At 41.2% G+C, this 22205-nt stretch overlaps 2 protein-coding genes across 2 annotated transcripts; one reads left to right on the top strand and one right to left on the bottom strand.

The window, feature by feature from the left end:
- The first annotated feature begins 5866 nt into the window (after window positions 1-5866).
- LOC110103200 (lon protease-like) lies at window positions 5867-7044 on the top strand. Its single transcript, XM_020831810.2, has one exon. The coding sequence runs from the start codon at window positions 5995-5997 to the stop codon at window positions 6850-6852; it is 858 nt and encodes a 285-aa protein (XP_020687469.1). The 5' UTR covers window positions 5867-5994; the 3' UTR covers window positions 6853-7044.
- A 10727-nt stretch (window positions 7045-17771) lies between these two features.
- LOC110103195 (putative pentatricopeptide repeat-containing protein At3g28640) lies at window positions 17772-20092 on the bottom strand. The gene has a single exon (XM_020831798.2). It carries the CDS (start codon window positions 20061-20063, stop codon window positions 18507-18509), a length of 1557 nt encoding a protein of 518 aa, XP_020687457.1. The 5' UTR covers window positions 20064-20092; the 3' UTR covers window positions 17772-18506.
- Window positions 20093-22205: the final 2113 nt, after the last annotated feature.

The raw sequence follows: 22205 nt of genomic DNA, 5'->3' as shown, positions 1-22205 counted from the left end.
TAACAAATACACATTGTATAAAAGCTCATTACATGGTAGTTGTTCCTTCAAAAGTGTTGGCATGTCTATTTGGTCAGCAAGACTATAGTCGACAAGAGAAGGTACTTGGAGAGATCATAGTCAGCAAGCAATGGTGACTAGAAGGATTGTAGTTGTAGTTGGCACACAATGATGGCCAAATGGATTGTAGTTGTAGATAATCGTGATGGAGGTCTAAGTGACCTTAATCAGTAGATAATGGATCATAGTTGTTGTCAGCAGATAATGGTGGTCAAAAGAATCATAGTTGACAAGCGACGAAAGTCATAGGGATCGTAGTCAATGGGTGACAGTAATTAGAGGGACCATAGTCAGTTGGTAACAGCGGTTAGAAGGATTGTAGTCAGCAGGGGACGATTGTTTGAGGGACCTTAGTTAGTAAGTGACGATAGCCAAAGTGGATCGTAGTTGTCGGGCGACAATGGTTAAAATGGCTGTAGTTAGCATGTGAAGATTGTAAGAGAGATCACAATCAATAAGTGACGATGGTCCAAGTGGATCATAGTCGGCGGGCAATGGTGGTTAGAAGGACCATAATCCATGGATAACAGTGATCAAAGGGATCGTGATCAGTTAGCGACAATGGTTGAAGTGGATTGTAGTCAGTTAGTAATGGTGGTCGAAGTGGATTGTAGTTGGTGGGCGATCGTTGTCACATGGACCATAGTCGGCGGGCGACAGTGGTCAGAGTTGACCATGTTCGGCGGGCGACGGTGGTTAGAAGAACTTAGTTGGCAGACAATAATTGTAAGAGGGATCATAGTCAGCTGTAGACAGTGGTCGGAAGGACTATAGCCTGCAGTGGTAGGCTACAAGTCCAACGAAGGTAAGTGGCCTAACGATGCAAGCTTGAGAAACTAAGAGAGATCCTTCATTTTTCATCTCTTCCTTCTCCTTTTTATGAAGAACGATATGTCTATTTATAATTTTTTGCTACTAACATAGTTAGTAAATAGGGAGAAGATCAAGAACATGTTGGGAGTGTTTCAATGGACGGCTGATATTAACCCCCATTACCATGGATAGTTTTTCAAGCATTTGAGTTTCTTAGTGATATCAAAATTCGTTGATCTTAGGCTAATTGGATTCACATCGTTGATCATCTCGATTTGCCTATAAGCATGTCACATTTGGATACTATTTGCTCATCCAATTAATATTGTGAAGCTTTCAAATTAACTTCGAGCCCCCAATTTTGACTAATTTGGGTTCGTATTTGACCGATTTTGGTGTCTTTGGGTTTGTATCTTTGAGACATTTAGTTTGACGATAAATTTGCTGAAATCGAAGTTTAAATTATCCTAATTTTAATTTTTGATGTTTCCAACTATGATATGCCTCCAGATTCGTACTCCATCAAAGCAATTTTAGAGTGACGTATTAATCATTGATGTAGTTAGCAAGTGATAGTGGTTGAAGTGGACTGTAACCGGTGGGCTATGGTGATCAGAAAGACTGTAGGCAACGAGTGATGGTGGTCACAGGGATCATACTTAGCAAGCGACAATGGTCAAAGTGGACCACAATTGGCGAGTAATGGTGGTATGAAGAACCGTAATTAGCAGGTGATAATGGTTAGATGGGCCGTAGTCAGTAAGCAATGATGGTTGAAATGGACCGTAGTTGGCGAGTGATGATGTTTGGAGTGGATCGTAGTCGACTGGAGATAATGGTCGGAGGGACCATAGTCGGCGAGGGATGGTGGTCGGAGTGGACCATAGTTGGGAGGTAATGGTGGGTGGTAATGAATGGAGTGATCGTTGTTGGCAGACCACGGTGATCAGGACCGTGACTGTATTTGGCGGGCGATAATGGTAGAAGGGGTCATAGTCGGCATGCGAAAGTGATCGGAAGGATAATAGTCGGTGGTGATCGGTGGCCAGAGGAAGTCCAACAACGATAGGTTGTCTGGTGGTGTAAGCTTGAGAAAGTAAGAGAGATATTTTATTTTTAATATCTTCCTCCTCCCTTTTGTGAAGAATGAGTAGTCTATTTATTATTTTGATAGTGACATGTCTGGTAAATAGGAAGAAGATCAAGGACACGTTGATAATGTTTCAATGGATAGTCGATATCAACTCCCTCGATTATAGATTATTTATCAAGCATTTGAGTGTTTGTCTTAATGACATCATAATTTTACAATTTTGGACTCGTTGGATTTTTCTCATCGTGCCGCTCGATTCGATTATAAGCATGTGATATTTAAATATCATTTGGTCATCTAATTAATGTTCTAAAGCTTCCAAATAGGCTTCGGGCCTTCGATTTTGACCAATTTGGGTTTCGGATTGGACCGATTTTACTGTCGTTGGGTTTGCCTCTTTGAAACGTTCAATTTAACTATAAGTTTGCTAAAATAATAGTTCGAATGGTCCTGATTTTACTTTTTGATGTTTCTCATTTTGATACGCCTCGAGAAGTTATAATTATGACTTTTTCATAAAAATTGATCATTAAATAAAAACTTTGTGGAAATGGCTAAATATTTTGATGTTCTCTTCACATATCAAAATTACACCAAACAATTTAACGATTTTGCTCCTTTTAATTTTTTTTAACAATGCTCATAATTTCAAATTGTAGTAGGCTTCGCCTTAAAAAATTGTCTATGCTTAATTATATTTATGTTTAAAAATTATCAAGATTGAGGCAAATGCACCCCTTTTTTTTAGAAAATTAAGCATTTTATTTATGTTATAAGATTATTTAGTTTTTTGTTGAAAAATCATCAAGATTAATTCAAATGCACCATATCAAATGCACAGTGGCGAAGTCATAAAATTTGTTGCAACTAATTTAGTCTTTTATCATTTGATATGCTGATGCCAAAAACGAATCGACTAAGTAGTTTTTACTCTATCTTTAATGAATATATTTGAAGAAATAATAGAAATTTAAAAGCCTATTAATAAGGTTCAAATAATTTATGAGCATATTAATATTACATGCTATATTCATTTAGTATTTAATATTGTTAATATAACATAACAAAACTTAATATTTTATTTTAAAAAATTTTATATGCATTTACTAGTTAATTTAAGCTGCACGCACGATCTCCTCTGTTTCTGACTTCCGAAATTAAAAAAAATGAGGGACAATTATTTATCTAATTTTAAGGCACATTTCACGACAAAATGACAATAATTGTGGTTTTTTTCTTTACATATTTTGTCAGCCCATATCGTATATTCTTTATATATTGGTCGAATGGGGCCTGCAACATGGCTGCGACCCAAACAATATGGTTCCAATTTAGCTCAAATTAATTAAAATTGAACCAAACATAATATCTAAAAAAAATTCAAGTTGTAAAATTTAAATAATTTTTAATTAATCAAATTATTTTTAAAAATATTCAATATAAACCACAACTGGTCATCATTGTTACGGCCTAGCAAGCTAGTGTCATTTTGGAATTCATGATAGCCGCAATAATGTATAAGTTAATTTATTTGATATTCAATAAAAATAAAAATAACATATTTTTAAGATAGCAACCATATTTTTTTATATCAAAATAAAAAATAAATAAATAAAAATGATCTTTGATACGTTATCATAAAATTATCTTGATCGGGCACGAATCTCGAAGCAAAAACCAACCCGGAAACTTCAAAAATTAAATCCGGAAGCACCCGAACTTCGATTTCAGCGAGCTTATAGTCAAACTGAGCGTCTCGGAAATACGAACCCAACGACACCAATTTCAACCTGATCCAAGCCCAAATCAAGCACCCGAAGTGCTGTTGGAAAGCTCGTACCACAATTTGAGTTACCAAATGGTCTCCGATTTTAACGAGCTTATAGTCGAATCGAATGGCTTGACAAGACAAATCCAACGAGCCCAAGATCATCGAATTCTGACATCACTAAGGCCTTCAAATGTCCGACGAACGGTGCTTGATCAAGGGATTCAATATCAACCGTCCATTCGAGGACTCCTTATTTGACCCTGATCTCACACCTATTTACGAGCTATGCCACTCCAGAAAAACTATAAATATATCCCTCATTTCTCATGAGAGGGGACACAAGCAAGAAGAAGAGAAGAAGAAGCAAAGAGAAGAGGAGGAGAATCAGCTCCTCCTCGACCACCGCTGGAGTTCTTTCCGCCACCTAAATACGCCGGAATTCTGCCAGATATTTGGGAGACGCCGGAATTCTGCATACTTTGTAATTGAATTTCAATTCAGAAGAAACTCTTTGTAATATGATCGTCCTAACTTGTGGGACGAATCAGCCTCTGTACTTCAAACAAACACTAGTGGAATTACTTCAACTGGGCGTGGCCCCATGATTTTTTCCCTCTTTTGGGTTTTCCACGTAAAAATCCTGGTGTTTATTTTCCTTTCCTGTTTGTGTGCTGAATATTCGTACAACGCTAAGACGAAAGTATTTTAACTTTATCTCCGCGTATATTCTAGCCCACAACAATCTAAAATAGCCCTTTAATTTTTAAATGTGCCATGGATGAGATCACATACAAAATAGATTATAAATATCACTCAAAATGTATTTTATTATGTTCATTATAATTTAATTAGTGCAATTAGAATTAATAAATTATCTCAATTAAACTATTATTATTTAATCAAGCAAATTATGTACAAAGATTTATTTAATTTTAAGTTAAGTTTAACAATTAACATCAGTTCATTAAAAATATATTGTTATTTTTAATTTAATTTGACCTATCATAAATTATTATTTAATTAGCTTAATAAACTACTAATTAATGATTAATTGATATGCTATCTTATGGCTAAATTTTAAACCAAGCACTATAGAAAACATAACTAATAAAAAAATTATAACTATACAATATCGGCTATTTAATAAACAATTGAATTTATATCTTATAACAAGCATGATGGCATCTAAATTAGCATTAGAATAAAGTATGATAAATGCCTCACTGGTTGTTCATTGTAGATTTCTTTTGATATGCTGAGCTCAACTCATGAGCCTAAGGTCTCTTGAAAACCAAGACGAAGTTGCAACAAAAGCTTGTTAGAGAAAGCATTAATGGGACTACCAACTTCCGAATAACAAGTCGTAATGGGGCATGCGGCATTTGAAGAGGAAGATGAGAAAGTCTCGATTGAATCAACCATATAAAAATAAGTTATGACGAAAGCAACATTTAAAGAAGAAGAGGAAGACGTATCATTTGAAAGTACATGATCATTTCTAATGCCCTAAATTGAGTCGAATGATAAACATAAAGTTGGCGAAAAATGAGATTTTATCGAGTCAGCCCACACGCCAATTAGTTGAGTCTCGTCAAGTTAGAATTCGAGCTTGTGTAATTTATGAGATGTCATTTGATCACAAACTTGAACTCACGACTTGATAAACTAAAGCTGCAGAGCTGGTTAACTAGTAAATAGGCTCACTTGTATCACTATCCCTACAAAATTTATTCTGTGCAAACACCAAACAACGTCCAAAGAATAATAAAAATGCACCACCCTTTTACTGTACCACGGCTCAATACTGCTCTGTACTCGGTACCAATTACGATGCTTGGTACCGCTCGGTACCACGGCATCCGAACATAGAGTTGCATCCGACATCCACATAGAATAATTTCCTCTATCCCTTGAGGCTCACTTAGACCACTATCCCCAAATAGAGTTGTCACTAGTGTGCTTTTGAGGCTCTGAGACTCCAACCTGCTAACCACCGCCACAAACCTTGTCAAGCTAAGTGCGAGGAAGCCAGAAGCCAAAAACTCAGACCATACACGTGGAGCTATCCAAAGGTCAGTCGCAAAGTCTAGCCATATCCACGAGCCCTAAATTCCACTCAATTTCCATCAAGCTCCAGATCAACAAAAACCCAGAAATCAAAAAAAGATTCAGCGAAGAGAGAAGAAAACAGAAAATCAAAACCCTCAAGATGCTTCGGACAACGCCGTAGCAGAAGAGATCGAAGCCTAAACCCAAAATGATCCCGCTCACCCAAATCGTCTCTTCCCCTCCCCTCCTCCCCGTCCGATCCCGCCTCCATTCCCATACCCGCCGCCGGCCCAATACCTCCTCCGTCCCTCTCCTCTTCAAACCCCCAAGAACTCATCTTTCTCTCCCACCACGCTCCTCCTCCTCTTCCTCGTCTTCGCCATCCCCTATCGATGACACCATCGAGCTCCCACTATTTCCTCTCCCTCTCGTCCTCTTCCCCGGGGCCATCCTCCCCCTCCAGATCTTCGAGTTCCGCTACCGCATCCTAATGCACACCCTCCTCGCCACTGACCTCCGCTTCGGCGTCATATTCTCCGACGGCGGAGTCGTCGCACCGGTCGGTTGCGTCGGCGAGATCGTCAAACACGAGCGCCTAGTAGACGACCGCTTCTTTCTCATATGCAAAGGCCAGGAACGCTTCCGCGTCCTCGATCTCGTCCGCACCCGCCCTTACCTCGTGGCCCGCGTCGCCTGGCTCGAGGACCGTCCACCGCCGAACGGCTCCAGCTCCACAACCGACGAAGACAACCTCGACAACCTTGCAACCGAGGTAGAAAAGCACATGCGAGATGTTATTCGGATTTCGAATCGTCTTAACGGGAAGGAACCAAAGGAGGATGCCGAGACGATGGATTTGAGAAGGAATCTTTTTCCCACGCCGTTTTCGTTCTTTGTTGGAAGCACGTTCGAGGGGGCGCCAAGGGAGCAGCAGGCGCTGCTTGAGCTTGAGGATACTTCGGCGAGACTAAGGAGGGAGAAGGACACTTTAAGGAACACTCTCAATTACCTAACTGCAGCCTCTGCTGTGAAAGATGCTTTCCCTTCTTCGCCTTCCTCATCTTAGAACTCTTTCAGGCACAAGAACAAACAAGTTACATGCAGAAAAGAGATACGCTGCTATTTTTTCTTTCCCTTTTTGTTGTGTAAAATTCAAGAGTGCTGTATGATAATTAGATGAAGATTGGTCTTTTAATCATAAATATTTGCGCATTTAAATTCCTATAGTAAAGCATGAATGAAAAGTTGTTCTTCTGCAGGTTGAGCTACAATTATGAAGTGTTATGAAGCTTATCACTACAGAATTGATTTCAGGTAATTGATATGCTGCCATGCTTGTTAAATTGGTAGCTAGAAGGTTAGAATACTAAAAAGTTTGGGAGTACAGAGGATTTAGGAAAAGCATTTGTTCTATCCAGAATTCCAAATTTCAGATAAAAACCTGGGTAATTCATGGCAAATATTACCTGGAGATATAGAGCCTTGCATTGGGTACTCATACCCACATCCACCCACGTAGGGTATGGGTATGCCCATGACTTCGTGGGTGGGTATGGGTTGGTACTCAATATCAAGGGATAAACCGATTTACATTGTTAATCACCGTATGTCGTATATTACTGCAATCATCATTATAAAGTGTGCAACATTGAATCACATTGTGACCATAATAAATTCTGATTTGCGGCTTGAAAGCTTGCAGTTAAAACAAAGGGCAACAAGCCTTAAGGCCATCCGTCCATGGCGGACAACTTTCAAGAAGCGTGAAAAGTTGATGGGTATAGGTGGGTACGACATCGTAAAAGTCACTATAGGTGAGCGTGGGTGGGTGAAGCTCACCGGCGTAGAGCGTGGGTACCCAACTGGGACCTCATGTAGGACTTTGCTGGAGAAAATATCTTCTTATTCCAAAAAGATAATATACAAGAGCAGATCAGTTAATATCACATTGAAATACTAAAAGGAACAAAATTCTCATGCAGATCAATAAATATACTGTCGACTACTGCTTTACCGTTACTCTACTTCTATCCCTAATGCAAAGGAAACAACTAACTCATTATAGCATTTATTATTCAAAACATAAGGGTTTGTAGATATATAGAGTATCCATGATTAGCCGAGCACTCAATTATGGCCAGCTGAGAATCTGCTAATGTTATGTTAGTTCTGGAAAGATTAAGGAATTTGGTTTCATCAGGTGAAAGCTATGAATTTTGACGCAGTGCTAGTTTGGAGTCCTTGTAAAAGACCTATTGTAGTTTTTTGGAAGTGTATGATGACATGCCCATAAACATGATAAAACCAAATGTTGATCTTACAAACCTTGGTCGTTAAAGAGCGCCCAAAATGTTTTCAAATGAAGAAGATTTTTGTGCTCGCAAGCATTGATAAGTAAATCATCCATTTGGGAGTTTTGAGAAAAGATTTATCAAGAGATTTTGAGCTTTGGGAATTATAAGGCTTTCATGTTTTGTATATGGTTTCTTCTGAGATTTGATCCTATAGATAAACTCAAAGCATTCTAATAAAAGGAGCTAAAAATGTTTAGAAGCATTTCCCTATATCACATTTTCATTTTGGTTAATGAAACTGACTGTTGCGGATGAATCAAATATTATTAAGGATTATCGGGAGATGACATGTCACACCTTGTTATACTGTTACAAAAAAATCGACAACACAACAATAACAATCGTGATAAAGAAATTTACATTTGATATGTCCCCAAAAATTACTTTGATCAAGCATGAATCTCAAGGCATATTTAAGTTGGAAACTTCCAAATTTAAATTCGGAATCATATGAATTCCAATTTTGGCAATCTTATAGTCAAATTGAACGTCTTGAATAGATGAACCTAATGACACCAAAATCAGCCTAACCCGAGCCCAAATGGGTCCAAATTGGAGGCCTGAACCACATTTGGAATGATCAAAGTATTATTTGGATGACAAAATAATATTCAATTATAGCATACTTATAGTTAAATCGAGCGGCTCGGTGAGACGAATCCAACGAGCCCAAGATCGCTGAATCACCATTAAGTCACTTCAATAGTAGAAAAACTCTCTATGATCGAGGGAATCAATAGGAGCCATCCGATGAAACACATCAAACCTGCCCCAGATCTTCTCTATATTTACAGGGTGTGTCACTCATTAAAATTTATAAATAGACCCCAACTCTCTACATGAGGGAGGGGGGAGGGGGCTAGAGATGGGAGAGGGCTTTGAAGCTTCAAGAGCACTAGCACCATGCCCGGTCGCCAACCTCCGCCAGACTTCGGCCTGGCCGACAAACGCTGCCGGACCTCCGCGCGGCCGTCGATTGCCATTAGACCTCTGCCCAGTCGCCGACCGCCGCCGGACCTCCTCCTGGCCGCCGACTGCCGACCGCCGGACTTCGGCCTGGTCGCCAACCGCCCCGGACCTCCGCCCACTGTTGATTGTTCGTCGAACCTCCGCCCGGCCGCCTGGCCGCCAACAGTCGCGAGACCTCCGCCCGGCCATCAATATTTGTTGGACTTTCGCCTAGCCATCGACGGCGCCAGAATTTGGTCTGACTTCCGTCAAGACCACCGCTCAACCGCCAACCACCGTCGATCGCCGTGGACTTTCAGCCCGACAGCCAACCATTGTCATACCTCCGCCTGGCCGCCGATCGTCGTAGGACCTCCACCCGGTCGCCAACCCGGCCCAATCGCCACCGAACTTCTGTCAAGTGTTCGTCGGAACCACTGCCGGCAGCCAACTCACCTGCCGAATCTCTCAGCCCGACCATCGTCGGACCACCGCTCGGCCGCCGACCGCCACCGGACTTCGGTCCGAGTGTCGTCAATCCATTGCCGGCAGACTGAACCACGCTCAGCCGTCGACCACCGCCAGACCTCCACCTGGACTTTGTCGGGGCACCGCCGACCGCCGTCGAACTTTCACCTGGCCGCCGACCGTCGCCAGACTTCCACCCGTCCGCTTTCCGGCCTCCATCGCCAGACAACAATTTTTCTGGCCCTAATCTCCTACTGCCTATGTTCCTTCCGACCTCCATCGCCTATTACAGTCCTTCCGACCTCCATCGCCAGACAATGGTCTTTTTGACCCCGGTCTTCTACCGACTACGATCTTTCTGACCTCCCTCGTCGGACAATGGTCTTTATGACTCCTGTCTCATACCGACTACGATCCTTCTGACCTCTGTCGCCTACTACAATATTTTCGACCTCTATCATATCGACGATGGTCCTGCCGACCAAACAAATATATCTATGTTGATATTTGTAACTCCCACCATGTAATGTGCTCTATATGATGTACATTTGTGACATCAAGCCAAGGCCTTCTCCCAAGGAAGGGCCTCATGTGTAATCGACTGCAAATACTAATGGTTCATTCAAACTGGGCCAGGCCCCATGGATTTTTCCCTTTTCAGGGGTTTCCACGTAAAAACTCAGGTGTCTCTTATGAACGCTACACCCACTATCTTATCTGCTTATGTGTTGGATCTTCGTACAACACTAAGATGTTAAACTATATATTTCTCTACCACCGCGAATATCCCAGGACGCAACAACATTCATTCTCAAACATATATATGACAATTTATGCAATAATCTATAATAATATCCACCAAACTAAGTCAAACTTCAAAGTCGTGGGCTTTGAAAATTCGCGTCCCAGCTTCTCTTTTTTCAGGAGAGTTTTAGCAGTGTTTCGGGTCAAATTTTTATAAGGAAGATTGACTTTGGGTTAAAACACTGCAAAGAGATTTTGCCCTCATTTTGTGAGGACTTTATAATCTGGGTCTAGGTTTCTCATCGGCAGAAGCACCTATAGTTAATTACCCCTCTCGATAATGAGATAACACTTTCGATTAAGGCTAGTCATGAAATATGTATGAAATAACTAGCATATAGTAGCAACAAGTGAATTTTTTTAGAATTTTAATATTTTTTATTTTTATACTTAAAGCGGATGGTGGGGGGAATGATGATGAACCCGATCAAGATTTCATGGTTCTGTTGTCCCGGGTTGTCATGGTCCCTAGTCTACTTAGTTAAAGGAGGTAGTCAACCCAACCTGACCCAAGGATCCTTATCAGCAGCCATGAATTGCTTCGTCCAAGGGTACCTTCTAGACATTGGGTGAATGCTTGTTTAAGAAGACAAATTTTAATCAACTTTAGCTAACAGAAAGCTTTATACCTTATTGAGTGCACCCTATGATTCACACTCAAAGTGATTTTAACCATTGGCTCATCATATCTCATCTGCCGGCAAATTTCATATTTCAATTTACGTGTCATCACCTTATAAAGCATGCCAATTTTGCATTTTGATTTGTATAAATAGCTATACAATATTACAATCAATTTTAGATATTTTCGACGTTCCGGACACAATGGTAAAGTCCATTTTGTAAACAGACGATTTTTAGTCAACATTGAGTAACATTTCATCTATAGTCTGTCGATTCCGACTGCTTTCGCTAAATTTGATTGCGAGGGGTCCCTCTTTAGGTAAATTCGATGCTCTAAACTCATCGACGAAGCATGTTTAACAATTGGAGATCATTTTGGTAGTTTTTGCTAGCATCGCTAATAATTAGTTTTTAAATTGTTGCATGATCGAGTCATGTACAAACAACTCCTCTTTGTTAAATTCAATGCCCTAAATACATTGATGTGGTCCATTTTGTAATTGGATATAATTTGAAAACTTTCATTACGATCGAAACACTCCAATCTTTGCTCAGAATGATGTCTAGTTTACCAACAATAATTGATTAGCGTCTCATTTTCTTGCATTGATCATGCCACATATAGAGAGGTCAACAAAGCATACAACAACAATAACAAGATCAAGCCTTTGTCCCACTAGTCAAATTCTCGTTTAAATTTAATAAATAAAGATCATTTCTAATATTGTCTAACCAAATCTTTTTAGGTTTACCTCTACCTTTCTTGACATAAGTCAAATCTAATATCTCTACTTTCCTAATCGGGTCATCGGAAGGCCGCTGTTTTATGTGACCAAACCATCTAAGGCGACTCTCTCTAATCTTATCTTCCACTGGCACTACTCCAACCTTTTCACGTATATTCTCATTTTGTATCCTATCTCTAAGGGTAAAGCCACTCATCCACCCGAGCATCCTCATCTCTGCAACACTTAACTTAGTAGCTTCTCTTTTAATAGCCAACATTCGACACCATAAAACATTGCAGGTCTCACCACCATCTTATAAAAGCATTGCAGGTCAACAAAAGCATCTAAGTACAAATATCTAATCCTCCAAAATATAACACCATTTTAAATAGTCCATATATACAATCCATTTATTCATGCAACCATCAGAAGCTTTAAGGCTTAGTCAACTACACTAAACATAAACCTAAAAATACACTTACAGTCCAATAATTTTTTTCCAATCAAATTTGGAATGTCAGAAAACTGGGAAAGCATAAAATATTTAAAACTTGGTTTTTCATAATTTTTCATTTTTAATGTAACCAAGTTTTCAGCTTTGGTTGGAGGAATAGAAGAAATAATCTCACGAACAGCAAAGGGCCAGCTTGCAGGAAGATTCCAATGACCACAGTGAATAATATCAGAAATGTACCATTTATATTGCTGATTATCCCAAACCAGAGATAGCTTACTCTCCACATTGATTTGAAAAGAAATAAGATTGCAAAATCTTAAAAGCAAAAACTCTGATATTTTTCCAGCATTTAAAAGCGGTAGATGAGAGCATTTTCCATAAAGAGATGTGTATATATATTCACCAACTGGCCAACAAATTATCCGAATTAAAAAACGCCCAAATCAATTTACAATTATAAGCATGTGAGATAATATCCAAATCAGGAATGCCCAGCCCACCAAATTCTCTAGGTAAACAAGTTCTCTTCCAAGAGATGTTAATCTTCTTAGCAATATCACCATAAAAAAGAAACCTAGCAAATAACTTACTGACAGTTTCTTTTTGCAACTCTTAGGTAAAACCACCCCTCTAATCCAATAAGCAATATAGTTCCAAATCATGAATCTAATTAAAGTCTACCAACAAGAGAGAGAGCTTTAGCCTTCCAACCATCTAATAGAAGAGTAATTGTGTTTATAAGAGGCAAAATATTAGAAATTCTGGTTCTTCTAATAGGAATAGAAATACCAAATATTTAATAGTATCAGATTCAATAATAAGATTAAGACTTTCAGCAAGCATTTCTCGACTGGTCGCCTTTTTAGAGAAAAAAATATGGAGCTTTTTGCATGGTTAATTTCCAAATCAGAGGCAGAAGAAAATTTGTTTAAAATAACTTGTAGAGCTTGTAAATTGGAAGCATAAGCCTTACCAAAAAGAATCAGATCATCAGCATATAACATATGAAAAATCTGAGAAGTACCCATATTAATGCCAACATAAGAGTTATCCAATGTAGCTGATTCAATGAGACAAGAGAGCCCATCCATGCCAATGTAAAATAAATAAGGTGAAAGAGAAGATCCTTACCTCAAGCCAAGGGAAGATTGAAAAAAAAAACCTTTTTTAAAGAGCCATTAATGCATATTGAAAAACCAACATTATCAATACAAGCTTTAATCCAACTAATGATCATACTAGGAAAACCTTTTTGATGAAGACGGTGAATAATAAATTCCGGTCAAATGCATTGAATATGTCTAACTTTGCACCATACATAACATGCTTGCTATTATCTTTGAATATAGAAAGGATCTCCGTTGCCAGAATTATATTATCAGTAGCCATTCTATTAAAAATAAAATCAGATTGAGCATTGTATACTATATGAAGCATGATGTGCTTTAATCTTTCAGCAAGTAATTTAGTCATAGGGTTTAGGTTTTAGGGTTTAGGGTTTAGAATAGCAATAATTTTATAAAAAATATTGCACGAAGATATAAGTCTGAAATCAGCAATTCTATCAACATGATTAGTCTTAGGAATTAAAACAATCCCTGTTGCCTTGACTTTATTAGGCAAATAACTTTTTCAAAAGAGATGCTTGATTGCTTTACACACATGACCCCCAATAATATCCCAATTATCAGTATACAAACCACCCATCAGCCCCTGGAGCAGAATTTTTGTTTGCATTAAAAATCACATTGTGGATCTCCTCGTTAGAAATAGGAGCAGTAAGAATAAAGATCATATGAGAGGGAATAAACTTTCCTTGAGGATTGAATACCTTATTTGCAGAATTAAAAAGTTTCTCAAAATGAGAAATAGCAACTTCAGTAATCTCATTAGGATTAGAAAATGATCCATTTCAAGTAGTGATTTGACAAATAAGATTCTGATTATTCCTCCCCTTAATCTTTACCATATAGGAAATGAAGATCATCCTCACATCTTGAAAGCCAGTTTGCATCACCGCTTTGGATAATCCAAGAAGACCAATCAGATAAAGCAGAATAAAGTTGATGATTCAACCTCCTAGATTCCACATTAAAAACTCCAATCAAAGGCTCTTGATTAAAAAGATACAACAACAACAAGCCTCGGCTACATGAATCTTTTTTCTCCATTATCCTGTTAGGAGTCTGATGCAGAGCATCTTAACTAAATTGCTCCTTAGGCATATTTTAATTAGTTTGTTATGTGCTTTTTACAAGTGCCTTCTAGAGTATTCTATTTAGCTTATATAAGCAAGTTTTGTAGTAGGGAAAGGGGATGAATGATATATTACACTCTTTGAAGCTTAGAAGCTTGTTTCTCTTCTTCCCTGGATTAGGAGCCAAAAATCCTTCTTGCAGGTCGAGTCTTCCGACGATCCACTGCATCAGTTGGTATCAGAGCCTGAAGCTTGCGAAGATCGATGAACTGCGGAAGAAGGTCGGCTGTCGACGACGATCGAAGCTGCAAAATAAGATTGGCGGTCGACGACGATCGACGCCAAGGAAGGTGGGTTGTCGACGATGCTCGAAGCCGGATCGCCTTCTATCAAGCTCAAGCGAATGATTCATTGGATCAGATCGACAGGAACCTTCGGGCAATAAGGAAGATGCCAATGTCGTCGGCAACCATACCGAGGTATTCTTCTTCTTCTTCGATCTCCTCGTCTGCTTCACGCAGACGCCATCAGTCCCGCCAGACTCCCGCAGTAGTTGATGACTATGCCCCGCTCGAACTCCCTCTCCGATGGCGTGATCCATCGCCGGAGTACCCTCCGCTCGAACTCCCGCTTCGGTGGCGTGACCCCCCTCCGTTCCAATGTCACTCCGCCTCCAGAACCCAGCACCCTCCACTGGAGCTCGCGACCATTCCCTCTCTCCAGCTCGATTTTGCTCTCGTACCCACGACCCGAGTAGATCCACAGCTCGATGCCGATTCCGACTCCGTCGCCGATGTTAACATCGTTGAGGGAGAGCAGCTTGCTAGACATCCTCCAACCCTCCAGCACCATTCGGGCCCCAACACCACTCCGCTCCCGCTGCCGCTCCCACTCAGCTCCTGTGAACCCAAATCCTCTCAGGCATCCGTCCGGGCCGCACTCCCGCTCCCGCTCCTTCCCCCACTACCGCTCTCGCTCAGCTTTCACAATCCCATGCCCGGACTCCAGCATGCTAAGCCGCACACGCGCCCGCCTCTATTTCAGCAAACAATTTCCCGATTAAATTTGCCTTCGTGTGCCCGGAGTCTTGCATCGATGCTGATGTCCACTTGGTCGAGGGAGAGGGTTTCAAAGGACCGCCTCAGCTTCCAGCACACAAGATCCAACTTGAATCCCAGATCCGAGTGCCTACCGATTCAATTAAGCTCACGCTCCCACTCAGTGTGGCATCGGCGCCTTCGCTCATACAGGATCGGTTTCCCCGCTCTCTTGACTTCTCTGCAGCGAAGACCCAAACATTTGATCACGCAGGCAGAAATCATTCTGACTCAGCAGTTTACCCGGCCCCTCCTCCCGCCCACGCGAAATCTGGCCCCTGCTGCTCACGCGAGACGGATGATGATCGCGACCAGGTCACGATCCCACATCTAACACTTACTCAGCCGGCACGGCTACTCACACCCGTCGCCGGCCCTACACGGATCAAACTGTTAAATCTCCTCCTAAGCAAGATCTATGGCAGTATCACGGACTTCATAGTTGATCTTCCGAAGCTTGAAGTGTTTCAGCTCTGGGAAAAAGAAATTATTGGTAGCATTCTGCAACGGCAAAGCATGGATGGCCTTCTCCAACTACTTGATTGTTCTTCTAACAAACTTAATGGCAATCTACTGCCGGGCGGACTCCCCGACACCAGCAAATTCAGGATCTCATCCAAGATCACCTTATCTGGCAATTACCTCTTTGGTCATATCCCTTCCTCAATCGATTATGCTCTTGGACCTGATATTATCATCTTTCATCTTTTCATCTTCACCTTCAACACCCTTATTAATGGCTTATGCAAAGCTGGGAGGATTGGAAAAATGGATCAAGCTTATGGAATGATGCAGAAAATAGTGGAGTGGTTTGAGAAGATGCCAGAATTAGGATATAGTCCATATGATGTCCCCCACTCAGTCAATGCTTATGGTCGCTTGGGCAATGTGGATATGGCTCGTGCTCTATATGATCAGGAGCTCAAAGGAAAATGGAATTTTGATCTTGCTACCTTTGTGACTATGTTTGGAGTTTATGGAGCTTCTGGTCATTTCAATGGTGCACTCAATGTGTTTGAGGAAATGAAAGAACGTGATGTGAAGCCAAAGTCGTTCACTCACAACAAGATGTTGGAGGTCATAGGTAGATGTGGAAGGCCATGGCAATTGAAGAACATTTATAAGGAGATGGTTGGTAAAAGGATAGTACCAAATATGATTACTTATTATTTGCTTCTCAAAGCTTATTCCCAAGCTTGGTATGTCATGGATCCTTGGCATTTAAATGGTGGATCAAGCCTGGAGGCATTCACCATAAACTGTGCAGCAAGTTTATCACTTATCAAACAAAGAACTCCCGTCTCAGCTTCAAATTCATTTAGGTTCCTTTATGATATTCGGACATACAATGAACTATCAGGAATAAATGGGCCGAACGCTTTTGGTCCTATGACGGGAATGAATGGGGAAGCACAATCTAACATTTTATTATTCAGAAATGATAGTTTATTACAAGTAGCTGCAATAAATGATGAGAACAAAATTTTCGATCCAGGAGGTTTGCTATCTCCCTCCCGACAACGCGCCTCGACGGAGTCGAGGCCTTTTTGATGCAATGGGAGAATGATGCAGAGCATCTTAACTAAATTGCTCCTTAGGCATATTTTAATTAGTTTGTTATGTGCTTTTTACAAGTGCCTTATAGAGTATTCTATTTAGCTTATATAAGCAAGTTTTGTAGTAGGGAAAGGGGATGAATGATATAGTACACTCTTTGAAGCTTAGAAGCTTGTTTCTCTTCTTCCCTGGATTGGGAGCCAAAAATCCTTCTTGCAGGTCGAGTCTTCCGACGATCCACTACATCAGAGTCAAATTCTCATCTATATCTAATAAAGAAACATCATTTCTAATATTTTCTAACCAAGTCTTTTTAAGTCTTCCTCTATCTTTCTTAACATAAGTCAAATCCAATACATCTACTTTTCTAACCGGGTCATTGGAAAGCCGCCGTTTTATGGCTTGAAGTTTTTAAGTCTCCTGTTCCAAATAAAGAGAAATCCATTCCTGGTGCTTTATACTTCCTCTAAGTTGTTTTAGTTTATCATAAAAATCTGTAATAGGATCGTTCCTGAACGAAGGCATGGAGAAAATTTCAAAAAATTTCTTCTGAAAGAAGACTACTCCAATAGTTTTTATAAGAAATCTATGTCTATAAGACATTTGATGCAGAGGAACAACCACAAAGGTGAGTGATCAGAACAGCGGGGCTTAATATCTTGTAGGAGTTTGGAAAAAACATCCAGCCAACAACTGTTATTGAAAATTCTATCTAGCTTTATTTGAATAGGCATTTTAGAATAACCATGTATAAGGCAACCCAACCGTATCCTAACATAGAAAAATGTTTCACAATAAAGTAAACCGTATTGAAAAAAAATGAAGAAAGAAAAAGAGAGCCAACAAGTAGGGGCTGATTATTGAATGCTTAATAATGAAGAATTTTGCAAGTTATAAGGTGCTAAGTAGGAGAGGATACCAGGTACTTGTGCTCTTGAGTTTCAAGCCATCTGACCCCAAAAGGACCCTCAAATAGTTACAAGAGCGGTAAGGAGCCTACCTCTCAAGGAACAAGATTGGTCCTCTCCACAGTCTACTGCCTCCTATTTATAGATGTCATTGGAAGATTCTGTGAGAGAGACACTACCTCACATCAGCCATCAAAACCAGCACAGCATGGGCGGTCCAACTATCTAACAGTCCAGGTTACTCCTATCTGCCTCTTGGCGCTCAATCCGAGGAAGGCTACAATATAACGAAAAATTATTCCGTGAGGAGTCCGGACGGTAAAGAACCATCCGGATGTGAGTGTACACAGTGTTTGTACACACTGTCTATAAAAACAAACTGTGTACGAACGGTTCTTCATTGTACGGACTTCGCACGAAATAATTTCTCCAATATAACACCCTCCTCACTAAATACACGTCCATTCATCAATTTCATCAACATCAACTAGACTAGATATGATGGTGGAACGTAAGAATTAGCTTGCTGTTTATATCTTGATGTAATAGCCACCCGGCCACCTCCTCTGGAACAGTCATTATCCAAAACTCATATCTCCCACTTCAAAATCGTTTCTTGCATGATCTCTGAAGATATCCAGGATCGACCAAATATCAGGCAGCCTCGGGTGCAGTGGATCCCCTGCCACAAATGAGTTGACCTCCCCATCCACCTCAATCGCACTACAAGCAGGTGTCTTTTTGATGCCTCTCCTCCCAATCAGCTTCCTTATCCTCTGCGCATCCTCCAGCTTATTTGAATTCAAATAGATATTCGACATTTGAACAAACACTCCCTGATCATCTTCACCATTCCCAGTTATACTCTGAAGCTCTGCAACCGCAAGCTCTGCAAGCTCAACGTTATTGTGAATCCTGCATCCTGTCAACAGCGAGCCCCAAACGGAAGCTAGAGGTCTCATTGGCATTCGGCGGATGAGCTCCAATGCATCTGCAAGCCTGCCTACCCTACATAACATGTTGACAGCGCAGCTGTAATGCTCATGTTCAGGAACGACATCATAGCGTGTGATCATTTCAGCCAATAGCTTCAAACCCTCTTCTACAAGACCTGCATGAGCGCAAGCAGCCATAACGCTGAGAATCACAATCCCGTCCGGCTGCACACCGTCCTCATCTTTCATCCTGCGGAGACAGCAAATAGCATCATTTGCAAATCCGTGCACTGCAAATCCCCCAATCATTGCAGCCCACATGAAGGAATTTCTCTCTGATGCTGAATCAAACACTTTCACAGCTTCCTCAATACAGCCACATTTTGCATACATACTTATAAGGGACGAACAAATAAAAGCATCTTCCGACAAGCCAGGGTGCTTGTCCAATAAATACATGTGGATCCAAGCTCCTTCTTTTAGATCCCCTGCTTGTGAGCAAGCCGTAAGGGCGGTGGTGATTGCGTGCTTGTCCGGGATCAAACCAACCACAAGCATTTCTTTGAAAACGCCTAACGCCTCAAACGGGAACCCACGACGAAGATAGCCATTCATAAGCACGTCAACGTGAACTGCATCTCTTTGGGGAATTTCATCGAATAGCTTGCGTACTTGGCACAGATCGTCCTGGCTCTGCGCGTAAAGTCGAAGGGCAGCCGTCTGAACGTAATGGTCAGTTGCAGCGAGGCTGTTCTTGATGACGACAGCGTGTACCTGAGTGCCAAAGGCAAAATCAGGTACGGCGACGCAAGCGGCGAGGGCAAAGGGGAATGAGTGATGGTCTGGCGCGGAAAAGAGTTCAGGTGAGCGAAGCATTAGGGAAAAGTAATGGAGGGCGCGATGGGGCTCGGGGCCACGAGCGTGGGCATGGATGAGGGAGTTGTAGATGAAGGAATTGGGAGGGGCGGGGGAGTGTCGTAGGATAAGGGAGGCGTAGAGGAGGCCGCTGCTGCTTCGAATAGAGCAAGCAGCGAGGATAAGACGGCTGATGGCGACGGTATGGCGATGGAAGCCATGGGTGAGGCAGAGAGCATGAATAATGTGGAGCTGCCGCTCGTTAGAGCAGCGTTGGATGAAGTACATGCATCGCTGCCATCCTGGAGTGGTGCCGCCGCCAGCGTCGCTCGGCGACAATGGCATTGGCGGTGGTGCGAATTGGTTGGTTGGGCTAGCAACTCGCTCATAGCATTCCGGTGTGGTCTATTGGAGGAACAATTATTAGGTAAGTTGATCTGGCCTGACCTGACCTGACCTGACCTGACGTAGCTTTACGTACGGACGTCAATAATATATCGCCACATGTTCTCATTCTTTATCGCGCGGTCCGATGACCCGACCAGGACCGAAACCCAGGATTGCTATGTTCGCGTATTGCTCGGTACTGCTAGGTATTGCTCGATATTGCTAGGTATTGCTTGGCAATAATAAGAATTACCGCTATGTGAAGACCAATACCGAGTCAGTATTGGTCTTCACATAATGGTATCTCGTTATTGCTGAGCAAAATCGACCAATACCTAGCAATACCGAGTAATACCGAGTTTTTCTTGGTATTGGTCTTCACATAATGGTATTTCTCGTTATTACCGAGCAAAACCGACCAATACCTAGCAATACCGAGCAATACCTAGCAATACGCGAACATAACAATCCCAGGGCCGTTCCGGGTCGGGTTGACGGGCTGCGCGGTAAAAAGAAAAAACACGTGGCACTATTTTACTGGTGTCTGAACGTAGAGCTATGTCATGTCACCGGACAAAATAAAAGTTCCTATTGGAGGAACTTTGTTGAAAGCGTTTGGGGATCACATTTTATTTTATTTAAAATTTAGCTTATTTATATTTGAGATAAAATAAATTTATATTTGATAACTTAAGTATAATTCATCTATATGTTATTTCTATTCTGAGAGAAATAATCTTGATATGTAAAAAAATTATCTTGATCGGACACGAATCTTGAGCCAAAAATCAAGTTGGAAAATTCAAAAATTAAATATGGGATCATCTGAACTCCAATTTCAGCAAACTTATAGTCGAATCGATCGTCTAGGAAATATGAACCCAATGACACCAAATTCAACTCAATCCGAGCCCAAATGGGTCCGAATCGAAGACCTGAAGCGTTGTTGGAAGATTCAAACCACAATTTTGATCATCAAACGGTTTAAAAACATGACATGCTTATAGTTGAATCGAGCGACTCGACGAGACGAATCCAACGAGCCCAAGATCGCCGAATTCTGATATCATTAAGACCTTCAAATGTCTTATGAACGGTCAACGATCAAGGGATTCAATATCGATCGTCCATCCAAACCACTCTACATTTGCCCTTGATCCTTCCCTTATTTTTACGGGTCATGCCACTCTTAGAAAACTATAAATATCCCCTCACTTCTCTTAGGAGGGGACCCAAGCAAGAAGAGAGGAGAAGAGAAGAAGAGGAGGGAAAAAGCTCCTCCTCGATGAGCACCAGAGTTCCGCCCGACTTTCAAGTGACACCAGAGTTTTTCCCAACTTTCAAGTGCCGTCGGAGTTCCATCCGACTTTCAAGCGACGTTGGAGTTCTGCCCGACTTTTAAGTGACGCCGGAGTTCTGTCCAATCTCCAAGTGACTCGAGAGTTTTGCCTGAATACCATTTAATGCTAGAGTTCTCGCCGGCTGCCGACTGACGTCGGACTTCTACCCGACGTCGGACCTCCACTCGTATCCAGATTTATACACAATGTCGGACTTCTGCCCATTGTCGAATTTTCACTGGACATCTATCTGATGCTGGATTTTTGTCCATTGCTGGACTTCTACTTGATGTCTCCTTATGACCTCCGTCGTCAGGCAACGGTCCTTCCGACCTCCGTCGCCTGCCAACTAGGGGTCCTTCCGATTTACGTCAACCATCTACTACGGTCCTTCCGACCAAACGAACACATCAACAATGACTCTTTGTATTCTCATCATGTATTTCATATAATGTACATCAAGCCATGGCCTTCCTCCTAAAGAAAGGCCTCATTTGTAATCGACTGCAAATAATAGTGGATTCATTCAAACTGGGTTAGTGTGACGCCCCAAGATCTAACTTGGAAAGAATTTCAATCAATTCATCAAAACCAATTGCCAGAGCTATCTATAACATCAATCAACAGTCTAACAAAAATCTATAACATTTAAAACATCAATGTACAGGTCGATTCATCTCAAAAGATCATATACACTACTCAGGAACTACACTATGAACTGAAATCTATCCTGTCCTGAGTACAAAAGAATCACTATAAC

The sequence above is a fragment of the Dendrobium catenatum genome, unplaced genomic scaffold (genome assembly GCF_001605985.2).
Source record: "Dendrobium catenatum unplaced genomic scaffold, ASM160598v2 fragScaff_scaffold_1573, whole genome shotgun sequence".
Lineage (NCBI taxonomy): Eukaryota > Viridiplantae > Streptophyta > Magnoliopsida > Asparagales > Orchidaceae > Dendrobium > Dendrobium catenatum.
Note: the sequence above shows the minus strand (reverse complement) of the source record. Positions and strands in the feature narration are given on the sequence as shown.

Excerpts from the sequence above, each read along its gene's own strand:
- LOC110103200 (XM_020831810.2), top strand. The coding sequence starts at position 5,995 with ATGATCCCGCTCACCCAAATCGTCTCTTCCCCTCCCCTCCTCCCCGTC.
- LOC110103195 (XM_020831798.2), bottom strand. The coding sequence starts at position 20,063 with ATGCCATTGTCGCCGAGCGACGCTGGCGGCGGCACCACTCCAGGATGG.